The following is a 12750-nucleotide window of genomic DNA, read 5'->3' as shown; positions in this document are numbered from 1 at the left end:
AAGACTATAACAAAAATGTTTTAAATCACTCAGCTAAAGGCTAACTCAATAAGTGTTTCATCACATAAATTGAGTTTTCCTTACAATAACTGTGGTATAGCAGGTCTACCTACTGTCAGTAAGAAGTATAACAGCAAAAATGGCCAGAGTATTAATGAGGAAACAGTTTACCCAAAAATAATTCTGACAATATATATATGTGGCATATTCTGCCACTCTCACTTCTCTGGCACACAATCAACCAAAATATCCTTACTGTAATGGCAAGTTTCATTTTGCCCTTTAGTTAACGAGACACGTAGCATTTTAAAATGCTTACTACGTGGTAATAGAACGAACAACGAAAGAGCAAAAGTACTGAGCACAAGTTGGGAGTACAGTACTGGTACAATTCACCAATCGGTAAATCCTGGCTTTTAAATGCCAGTGCTATACCTCAAAAGTTACTCGAGTCACAAATAAGATAATACCTTGCATGTATGATACCTAAATTAAGATGTGAGAAATATTGCTTGTGCTGGCAGCAGCAGGTAACATTTACAGTTATTTGTGAAAAGTTACAAAAGTGTGGTACAGTATCACCTACACCTCCGATATACTGTACTTGTCAACTACAGATCAAGATTAATTAAAAAATATCATGACTATTTTTCATTTTGAAGCATGCTAAAATGACCAGTATAAAAATTAAAATTATTATGCAAGAAAACTGTTAGAACTAGTTTTTCTATCATGTGCATACTTGAGCACACTTGTGAGGAGTGAAGTTTTTTACTTCTGATGCATTTAACCATCACCATCCCCCAGTGCTACCACCAAAAACCTCACTAGTCTACAACCACTATTACAACGATAGCTATCATTACTCTTCATCACCGCACGCACCAATTAACATTTATATCTAAAAACCTTATTTTCTTTATATTATTTTTTGTATAAATTGTGATCTGTTCATAAAAAATATTGAAGAGATCGACTAGAGTATCTCCGCTTACCCAACAAGAGCAAAGACGAACAGCTCCTGTGGATCGAATGGGTATCCCACCTTGAAGTTGGTCTTGAAGAGTGCAGTCAAAGTTTCTGAGAACAAGAACAAGAAGAGGACATAAAACATGGGCATCCTTAAAAAAAAAAGCATGCCAGTGGTTATGTAGTTGACACCGCTGACAGAACCAGAAGATATATCTAATTCCTTTGTGCTCCAAACCACAGCCACATTTGCAAATGATGGTTTTCCTTTGATTTCTTATCCAAGTCCTTGGGCCAAGAAAGTGTTGAAACTCAGAAATGTTTGCAGTTTACTGCTTTGACTAATAGCAATCTGCCATTGTCTTGAATGATGTAATGTTCAAAATAAAAACTAAAAACTAGAAAATAATATGAAGGACTAACTAAACAAGGGGAAATCTGTTTCTACCAGGGGCCCAATGTATTATATGGGGTACCTCCTGCAAAGCCTCAGCCACTAAAAATACCATACAACAACAAAGCTATGTGGTATTAGGGCCAACTTCAGCAGAAAAACTGTAAGTCACATAAATTATAGTAAGTGTTCTTCTGGTAACCATGCCTACCCTAAGGTTTTATTAAACTAACATTTATTTAAATGTTTGTTTCTATAATATTTCAAAGAACACTTTTTTGGGGTCTTGAAGGTGAGGCTTGCTGATCATTGTTAAAAGGAGTTAAATGCAAGCGATGGGTATAGCGTGGCAGCTCTCAGTAGAGAGACCGGCCACCTTACCCAATCAGAGAATAGATGAACAGCTCCCGAGGGTCGAATGGTATGTCTGCTTTAAAGGAGGACTGGAAGAGTGGAGTCAGCGTGGCTGGAGGGAAGGGTACAGACAATTGCTAGTAGACAACTCACACTAATATACCCAAGAAAAACATTTTAGTCAAATGAACATTAATTATTAATTACATTTGGTGTCACATCACATTCCTGTGACATTTGTGACATTTTGGGGGGATGATGGCCTATAAGCAAACCAAAATGTTGTCTATTTAAATGATGGCTCATTCTCTTTGATTCTGCAATGTATTTATGCCTTAATTAATTTCATAATAAATATGTCACTGGTTTATGAATACTGTACTGAACTGTATAACATATTAGTGAATAAATTTATCAAAATCCTCAACACATACAATATTAAAAACTTTGACCTACTGAATATACAAATTTTAGTTGGGAGGGCACAGGGTTAAAGCACTAAGCCCAATGGATAGCCTGGGCCTGGCTCTTTCTTAAAGAAAAAAACCAGCGTTGAATGTAATGCAATGCCATTTTCTGGGTTGAGCCCCAGAGCCCTGGATAACCTGGATGTCAGGCACTTTCTCCTGATACTTCCCTTTCCCTTCTCTCGGGGGTTCAGCCCCTCTTTATTGACAGTTGGGTAGAGTGGGGAACTTATAAGAAAGGCGTCCTTTTTGGAAGGAATGTAATAGTGTTGATAACTGGCAGTGAGCAGTTGGAACTGTGTTGGTTTGTAAAGGAAAGACATTTGAAATTCCTGGGATGCACAGTCTGAACTTTTTAGCTATCCCATCATATGATAGGATGTGCAGTCGAAGGGTTAATCTTCTAACTTAATCCATTTTACCTACATCAATACATTACTGTACATCTGTAATTTGGGCAAAATTAGCCTTGATAAGAGCAGCAACCAATCCTAGTTATCACAATTCAATCTAGATACCATTTTAAATTATAAACTCTGAACTAATTACAATATTCTGAGTGCACTTTGGTAACACTAAATGGAGGCCAGATAGGTCTATATTCTTTATTTAATTTACTATTACATGTTCAGTACTGTATAATATTTTGGTGGCTTTATAAAATATAGAAATATTGTACCTACTAAGTAACAACTATAATAAATGTCCTTTGCATACCTTAGAAATAAAATATTATTACTGCATTATTGTTCTTGATGACAGGAGTTTCTATTCAGTATATCCATTCTTAATTCAGAAATAAAATTTAATATTAAATGTGTTAAAGTGTCCTCAGTCACACATGACTAAAAACCATCACATTTGTATAGATACCTTCATCGTTGAACCAAACTGCCAGCAGTCGGAACATCATGGCTCCACACACGGCCGCAAAGAACCCTCGCCAGTAATTTCTGACAGCAAAGTACACACTTGTGACCTCGATGCTGAACAACACTCCTGTAGAGAAGACCACTATTACCTACTTTACTCTTATCATTATTATCTAGGGGACTCCCCCACTGGCTCCCTAAAGCTACTTTGTTGAGATTGTGATTGAGTGGTGATCGATCGCCACCCAACACAACAGCCTCAGAACTGAGGTTGGATAGCTGGCATGGAGTCTGGGGGCCCCCCATTCCCCCTCCCAGAAAGGGGGGAGCTGCATGGACAACTCCCAAGCTGTCTGTGTGGCTATGGTGACATCATGCTTGTTTGCTTCAGATTCAGATTCAGCTTGTTTTCTGATGGTGGAGTCCTGTTTGCTCGTTTGGCTTTCAGTTTGCAATTTTTCGCCAGCTGTAGTTTGTTTTGGGACTCCTACCTTTCTTGGTGCCTGACCTGGTAGAAGGCAGATATAGACTGCTTCCAACTACATAGGGGTGTCTATAGACCATTGCTCCAAGTGCCTCTCTGAGGGGGACCAGGTTCTAGCTCGTAGTCTCTGGTAGGCTTAGAACTCCATCGATTGACTGTTTCCACAGTCTAGTATATACACATCAGCCCAGTATAACTCCAGGGAGCCAAAGGGGTTCTCCACAGAAATGAGTAGTAATGACAAAATACTCACCACCAACAGGTGCAGCAAAGCAGCAAGCCACACCCACAGCGCACGCTGCAGCTAACATCTCGGAGTTACGCGACTCATTCTCGTAGATGCCCTTAAACGAGGTGACGGCCTTGGACAGCAGAGTGGCCACCAGACTGGCAATGTGTACGAAGGGGCCCTGAAAGGTAGGAAAGAGTCAGGCATACACTGCTGCAAACTCAGCTATGACACTGGCAACCAATATGTAAAGCCATAGTGCAGAAGCTCGAGTGGTTGAGCAAGAGGAAGTGATGGAGGAGGAAGTGGTGTGCAGTATTGGAGGAAGATGAAACAGTGTTGGAGGAGGAGGAGGAAGGTGGTGAAAAAAGCAGCAGTGGAGGATGATAAACGGGCAGACAGTACTCTAAATGAATACTTTACATCAGAGTTTACTATATAGTAAACTGGGCTAACAACACTGCAAACCAGGCATGACAGGGCTGATCTCATTGAAACTTTTAAAATACTGAACAATTTGGAGGATGTTGTCCTGGACAATTTCTTCAAAAGTTCAGATGTAACACAAACAAGGCGCAACGGTGTCAAGCTCAACAAGCCACAATGTTGGACTGTGAACAGGAGATGCTTTTTCACCCACAGGGTTATTAATCCGTGGGACTGCCTACCCGCCGAAGCTGCAAATGCCTATTGTATGTAAATGTAAATCAACTAGTATTAGTGGCCCTCAGGTAAAATTCAGGTAATTCAGATCATTGCACTTGTTAACTACCCATACAGTGTGTGAGTACTTTCTTGCGACCCTTAGCTTATTTTGTTTAATTTTAAGATTTAGTGACATTAGCCTATGTTCATAGTTTAGGTATAATACACACTCACCTCCTTGCCTAGTGGCAATCCAGTGCCCAGGGTGGCTGTGAGACCAATGACCTTAGCTATCAGAGTCTTGAAGGTGAGGTATTCCTTAAGCACCACCCCCCTCAGGATGGTCTTCATCTCTGGGATGCCAGAGCCTGCGGGAACAAGAACACATCATTGTCAGTAGCTTCAGTTGACAGCCTGTTGGGATGAGGGGAGAGGGAGTAGCAGTTCGTTCCTGGGCAAGGTGGGGTGAGAGGGGTAGTTTGTTCCTGGGCTAGGAAGGGTGAAGGAAGAGGGGGGGGGGGGGTTGTTTGTTCCTTGTTGGGGGTGAGAGGAGAGGGGGCTGCACATAGGAGCCACCTAGGTGCAGCAGGGAAGGTGGGGACCGACATTCTCCCATAAATTATATATTTTACGAAAACTTAATGGTGGTAAGAGTAATGGCAGACCAGCATAATGGGAAGGAAAGGAGCTGAAGATATAAATGACAAAACATTGCAAAATTTAAAAATCCACTTCATCAAATAATCAGAACAAATGGGGGAACTTTTGATCAACATGCCGCCAGCTTCCTGTCCTCATCGAGGCCACTAGAGTTAGTAGCCCTTCGGGTAAATTCAGGATACTGTACTTCAGTAGGGCACTTAGATATTAAAGAAGATTATGATAAAAAGTAATTAACAAAAGACGTTGTGAGCAAATTAATTGGATCTGAATTAACAGCTGACCTTATGACCCCTGTATCTCACATGCTCTTGAAATAAAACCAAATAACTAATAAAAGTGGCATTTTGTAATTTTTATTTTTGTTAAATGTTACGTGAAGTGCAATTAAACTGGTATTTTATATCCATATAGAAGCTTACACGAATCGTAATAATTGGAAGGTTCACGAGTAACCCATTCTGGACAAATTATTAGTTCCAATTCTTGTAACAAAATTTGATATATTGTATAATATATATGCCACAATATATTGATAAACTGCAATCCTGAGAGAGAAAGAGTGAGTATGCAGACATGCAAGTTGAGGGGGGAAGGGGGCCAGGTTGTCCAGTGGGCAGGCAGTACCACCTATATATATAAGGGGGTGTGACAGCCTGAGGCAGTCAGGTGCTGCTGGAGCAGACGGGTGAGGGGAGCAGGGGCCAACACCACACCAAACTTGCGGTCAACAGGTGTGCTTACAAATCACACAGTAAACTGGTCACAAGCTTGTACGTACATGTCTTGCAGTCAAGTAACCCAAGCAAGTGCTCAGGTGAAAGCATCAGTCATCGAGACAATTATATAATGACAGTTTACTTGAGAGATATGCTGTGGGGGCCAGCGGCACACCTATTGTTGAGAACACAGCCAAAACACACACGCAGCTAGCTGCTCGGATACGTTTGTATGTGTCCTGAAGCCGACGTCTCCCCTCTCCGAGACATATGTGGACCCTGCCCCCTTCCTCTTCAACTGTGGCAACTATATTAAGAACTCTATATAATGCTCCATACTCACATTAGGTTCATGACAATGAGATGGGTCTGTTAATTCTACATAACTTATCTCTAAGTGTTTCATATTCCTAGAAGTCCTACATCAAACCAATCAAATCAAATCAAATCAAATGTTTATTCAGGTAAAAATACATACAGTACATAAAAGATGAGTTACAAACATAATGTTGGATTTCTAGATAGAGCTAGTACATACAATGCGTAAAGCCACAATACGCACAGCGTTTCGGGCAATGATTCTTGGTTCACTAATTACAGTCGATATCTCTTCCCAACCTGCCAGATGATGGTCAATTTGGCAAGATGAAATGGAGGCTTGTAATATAAGCCATTAACAGCACATCAGCAGTCAGTCAGTCAGTCTCAACTTGTACAGTGGTTCAGTACAGATGCTTGAAAGATATCGCACATCTTCAACATTCACCAACAACAATGTAACACTTGATGTATCCAGTTCCTACCCTCACAAGACACTTCAGCTTTGACACAGAGCAGACAGTCAGACTCCGGCTGCATCGAGCTTCCATGCTCTCTCTCTCCAGTTGCATTCGAGCTCTCTATCCCAGGCCTCGCTCAAGCTGTCTACCTTGCTCCAGGCCTCGTCTCAGCTACTACAATATTTCTCTACATTGCCAACACACCTACTGCCAAAACCAAGACTATACTAAATAAATAAAAAAACACAATATTCTTTGAGTCTTATCATCCAAAAACGTACACGTAATTATACATTATACAACCCTGGGGCAGACAGGTGGTTAAGCCCTGGTGCCAGTATGCCTAAGCACTCCATATGAGAAGTGTCAGCATATATATACGCACTTCAGCTTCTTGAAGATTACTCTCACCCTGATTAAACTACTTCATCTGCTCCAGGTCTTCAGTGTGAACACTAACAAAAATAGCATGTAGAATACGTATTGCAGTAAGTGCTGTATACGTGAAGCCCAGCCTGACCCTTCTTGACATTAATAGCTTCAGTTTGCAAAGTACTTTTGTCTTCATTCCCAAGATAAATCACCGAAGACTATCCTTCTGAACACTCCAACAGTGGCCTTGTGCCCTCTCACACAACTCTTCCCCCACATTTAACATGGCAATACAAACTAATAAACTTGTGACTTTCTACAGTAGATATTTAACTCAGCTGGCAATGATGTTATGAATAAGAGGGAGCTCCTATCCCCGGCTTTCACGACACATTTCAAACGCTACGGGCAGAAGCAGAGTGGGTACAGAAGGGTGCTGGCCAGTAGTGTCCAGAGTTGTCTGCTGTCTGTGTGGGGAGTGAGGGAGCAGACACCCACACAAGACCACTTCCAGCCACCCTGCTACCCTAGGTACACCCTCAGGAGTGAGGGGAAAGGGGGAGGGAGGAACACCTAGACACACTCCAACCTCCAGGTTCTTGCTTGCAACCTTTTACCGAGTATGTGCTAGACGTGGCCTCATGTACTGTGTTGCCCACCAGCTGCTCACATGTGCTCTCTTGCCAGTGTGTGTGCTGGGGTGTACACCATGGTCAGTGTGTATGATGCTTAACACACCATGGTGATGCTTAATGCACCATGATGATGCTTAATGTACCATAGTGATGCTTAGTGTACCATGGTGATGCTTAATGCACCATGGTGATGTTTAATGAACCATGGTGATGCTTAGTGTACCATGATGATACTTAACACACCGTGGTGGTGCTTAACACACCGTGGTGATGCTTAACGCACCATGGTGACGCTTAATGCACCATGGTGATGCTTCACACATCATGGGGATGCTTAACACACCATGGTTACGCTTAACGCACCATCGTGATGCTTAACGCACCATGGCGAAACTTAGCGCACCATGGCGATGCTTAATGCACCATGGTGATGCTTCACACATCATGATGATGCTTAACACACTATGGTGACACTTAATGCACCATGGTGACACTTAGCACACCATCGTGACTCTTAACTCACCATGGTGACGCGTAGCGCACCATGGTGATGCTTACCACACCATGGTGACACTAACTGCACAGTGGTGATGCTTAACACACCATGGTGACACTTACTGCACCATGGTGATGCTTAACACACCATGGTGACACTTAATGCACCATGGTTATGCTTAGCGCACCATGGTGATGCTTAACATACCATAGTGACACTTAATGCACCATGGTTATGCTTAGCGCACCATGGTGATGCTTAACGTACCATGTGTTGGTAATAAAACAATTTTGTGCTACCAGCCACGCACTGTGGACACATATTACCGTGTGTGGTCTGGTCTCATGCTGCCCCAGTCATCATATATTCATTTGCAACACTCAGGCACACATGCACATGGGCAGCACCACACTATCGGTATTTAGTGCATAATATTGCAGGGAAAGGGAACAGCGAGTGCTTGCATAGAGTGTGAGAGTGCATGAGAGTGTAAGTGTGAGCCTGGAGTGCATGTAGAGAGGGGCCAGAGGTCTAGCAAGCCTCCTCATCCAGCACCTTTGAGCAGAGCGATAATCTCAGGAAGGCCAGAACCTGTAGAGGCGAAAACACGTGACAATCGCGTCGCTTCTCCCCTCCATGTCACGCACACAATTATATTTGTCATGTCAATAGATAAAGCACAAAAGCATCTCTAATGCAAATGAAGATAACGAAGAATTAGAGCAAAGTTGTAATCATTTTACATAGAAACATAAAATAAATTAAAAGTGTTTTAATAAGCATGAAACTAACATGGCAATTAAATGTAATTAATATGTTTTATATAATATTAGATTAGATTTATAAAGCCTCCAAGAATGCATTGGAGTTGAAGGCAGAAGATGTGTGGACACAGTAACTGACAAGGAAGAATGTACACTGTACATAATGTACATCTTGTTACACACAAGAGATGTGTACACAGTAACTAACAAGGAAGAGTGTACACTGACATGTTACAAACAAGAGGGATGTACACAGCAACTGACAAGAATGTACACTGTACATCATGTTACACTCTAAACCAAAATCTGCATTAAATATACACTTTTATCAAAACATTTCTACCTCACTCATTACTACCAACAATTAATACACATACAAAAAAAAATAGTTCATTCTACTAGACTATTCTACACGTCACATATCTTGCAGCATTTATTTATGAACAAATATTAACAATTCTTATAATAAATTTTATTCAAGCTGAAATTCATTTAAATTAATTCCTCTACAAAACAAGACTATAACAAATGTTCTTACAATAGTGAGATCAAACCAATGCACTGTTATTGTTGATTATCAAAAATAAATTTACAATACATGTAGTTAAAGTTTGTATATTATTCTTTTTTATTTTGGTAAATTCGCTAATTTTATTTTACAAACAGGCCACATTATTTTGAAGTACTGTATATGCATACATCTAATTACTGAAAATAGGTACCCGCTGGTGCAAGGGCTAATCTGGCTCTCGCTCCACCCCATTTTGAGATCATCTCAAGATAACCCCTCTTCTTTCCCCTTTTCTGTCCCTCCCCTTCTTCCCTCGCATATCCCCCATTTTCTCCCTTCTCCCCCCTCCCCCATTCACCCCATCTACCCTCCCTTGCACCCACATTTTCCCTCCTCTTCCCTGTCTGGCCTCCATCCTTAAACAAAACATATCCATAAAACCTGATAAAAGAAAATGTCCATGTCTGTCTGTCCAGGGTTGGAGGCCAGATGATTGCCTCACCCAACTTTTCATGAAACTGATATTGGGTATGGGATGAACATAGGCTGGTCAGTGATAATTTAAGTTAAATACTTTATGAAATATTGGCATTTAAAGAGCCCCTGTGCAATTTTTATGGAGTCAAGTGTGAAATTATTTAGTTTGTTTCCCACAGGGTTTTGAGTGCAAGGTAAACAAAAAAAAAAATCAGAAACCCATACAATTGTTTCAGTACTTCTAAATAATACATATTCTGAGAGACAGGGCAGAGGGGGAAGAGGGAAAGGAGGAAGAGTGGGAGGACAATGGAGGGAGGAAGTGGGGAACCAAGGGAACGGGGTTGAAGAGAGAGTGAGGAGAAGAGGTGAAAAAAAGAGGAGAGTGACCTGGATGCAGCCAGGTGGGCCTTCTATATATATCTATTAGGAAGAATGCATGTTTGTTTGTCTATTTGTGTGTCTGTCCAAGGTTGGAAGCCAGACGCTAGGGGTTAACTTCACTCAACTTTGCAGTGGGCGAAGGGAATATTCAGGGATACAGGACGGACATAGGCTGGTTGGGAATGCCAGAATTCAAGAGGGAACAAAGTGCCAGGATCATATTCTGAAATTTTCTTTATTTTTTTGTAATGAAGCAGGTATTTTCTCCCCGAGTCCATGTATGACTAACCATCCTGTGAGATAGGGATATTATATGAACTTATAGCTAGTTTTTTTATCTATGCTGTGTAATCTTTCATACATAATAGGGTAGCAGCACATTGCTGTGCATATCTAAGCTTGTTAAAAAAATGCATACAAGCTACACCATTCACAATAATTTGAAAAATTTCAATTTTGTTTTTTTTAGTAAAGGAGAGGTTTTGATGATGGGTCTCGCTCTCCACATTGTCCTCTCCTCACGAAGTAAGTAACTGCCAAAATATTAAACAACCCCTGGCTCACAAGTGTCATACTTAAGGCAATTAATAAGAAACACGAATATGACAAAATATAGGATTGGCCTAGTTACAAAAGAAGAAGTTAAGAGATACTCATCAATGCTTACCAATATAATATGAAGAGCCAAAGTTTCCTTTTATTAGAATAGATTTAAAGAAGTGAAAGGAAATACTGTATGAAGAGTACATGGAAGGTCATCTCTAACATCATAGGATCTAAACAACAATCACATAATAAGCAGATAAAACTCTCCAAAGATGGTTATACACTTGCAACAGACCTAGGAATTGCAACCAAATTCAATAGCTTCTTTTCATCAATTGGTGCAAACCTTGCCAGATATATCCCGGAGACCTAGACACATGTTACTACATATCTTACCGGCAACTATCCTAACTGTCTACCCCTTTTACCAGTCAGCCCGACAGACAATATATTCATAATTCAATCACTTAAAACTAATGCTGGGAACATTAATGAAATACCATCTATGATATATAAGAGTGCTGACAATGCCCTTGCATGAGCTATTAAACAAATCTCTAGTGTCATACTTTTCCTGATATCCTCAAAAAAAGCCAGAGTGACTCCAGTTCATAAAGGAGACGAGACCGCTGACAATTATTTACCCCCCCCCCCCAATTGTGTGAAGGGAAGTTTACTAGTGACAATAAATCATACATATTCATTCCACTCCAAAATTATAAATAAGTAACAAATACAATTAAATACAGTCCATTCTAATTAATCACTGGAATGATGTAGTTTCATTCATTTGTAGTTTGTATTAATCATTGGCTTATGTAGTTTCATATTTACCTCCTATTCTACTTCTTAAGTTTTATAACCGAGTTAGATATGACTTCCTCGTGCCACCCGTCTGTTCTACGTGTACCCTTGTCTGTGTACCCTGGTCATAACCTGGAGTTCAGTGTAACTACAGTAGATCCAAGTGCTGGCCAGAAAGAGACACATGTCTGATATAATTATACAGTATGTAACGGTTCTATTGTTACGTAAAGTATGGTGACAAATAAACACAGACACTAAGATACTATATATATATTTGGTCGAATATACAGAAGTACACAGGTGATACTTTGGTGTGAGTTGGGCGCACTGAGCGTCGGTACAGTATCTCGCAAGTGTCTGCTCTAGACCACACTTGAAAGTAGACTCTGGTTAATGTTTGCTATTCTGCTGCTTATATGCTCGGGCAACACCTCACCGTGTTGCCCGGGCAACGCCTCACCTCATTCATCTCCAAAGGTTGACAGGAATATTAACAAAGCATTTGGAGCGAGTATATTATTGGGATAATCTACTCGCTACAAGTACTTATGTAGGTTAACCTAAATTGTCCCTTAGGGAATCCTTGACTTTACCACTACCTTGGCTATTTATCATTCTACCAGTCCCCCATAGTAACAAGTGCACTTGTTACTGTGGGCGAGTTTGTAGGATGATAAATAGACAAAGGGGGAGTATCGACAAATGGGTTAGGCTAGGCCTGGCCCTCAGGGAAGCAGTTTTCAAAAATCTATATAAATATGGTCTGCCGTCTAGAACAGATCACCTAACCCTATGCAAGAGGTGGAATGGAGACTCCAGGTAGATGTCTAATTTATTATAACCCTAAAACCTGTTGTGTGTCAGTCACTATGCACCCCCCACATACCTGCTGTGTGGGTAATGGCGGAGAAGGTCACAAAGGCACATAATGGGAAGTTAGAACTCTAGGTGTTTGACACCAGCCCGTACTACCCTGATTATTATTTGGGTTTAATTACTGTACACTATATATTTCTTTAAATTCAAACTGGAAATAATGGATGGTAAAAATTATGGACAATGAACCTGAACTCATGTAAGTTATTTTCCTAAAGTCTGAGCTAAATATTAATAAAAGAACAATCTGGTCCCAGGCAATGATATTTCAGTGAGTTCCAGGTGTGGCCACTTTTGTTGATGTTATAAA

The 12750-nt window shown here is 40.6% G+C and overlaps 1 protein-coding gene across 10 annotated transcripts in view; it reads right to left on the bottom strand.

Moving 5' to 3' along the window:
* LOC123753916 (chloride channel protein 2) overlaps positions 1 to 12750 on the bottom strand; it is a 124130-nt gene that overhangs the window by 53473 nt on the left and 57907 nt on the right. For all 10 annotated transcript variants that reach the window (XR_011223116.1, XM_069306183.1, XM_069306195.1 and 7 more), the window contains exons 5-8: positions 4649 to 4782; positions 3794 to 3950; positions 3058 to 3183; positions 996 to 1080 (exon numbers count right to left, since the gene is read on the bottom strand). Coding sequence is in view for 9 of the 10 variants with exons in the window: in XM_069306183.1 (XP_069162284.1) it covers positions 996 to 1080; positions 3058 to 3183; positions 3794 to 3950; positions 4649 to 4782 (502 nt within the window). In the remaining variant the exon portion in view is untranslated. The remainder of the gene's footprint in view (positions 1 to 995; positions 1081 to 3057; positions 3184 to 3793; positions 3951 to 4648; positions 4783 to 12750) is intronic.

This window comes from Procambarus clarkii, chromosome 6 (genome assembly GCF_040958095.1).
Source record: "Procambarus clarkii isolate CNS0578487 chromosome 6, FALCON_Pclarkii_2.0, whole genome shotgun sequence".
Lineage (NCBI taxonomy): Eukaryota > Metazoa > Arthropoda > Malacostraca > Decapoda > Cambaridae > Procambarus > Procambarus clarkii.
This window is presented reverse-complemented; position numbering and strand designations above follow the sequence as displayed.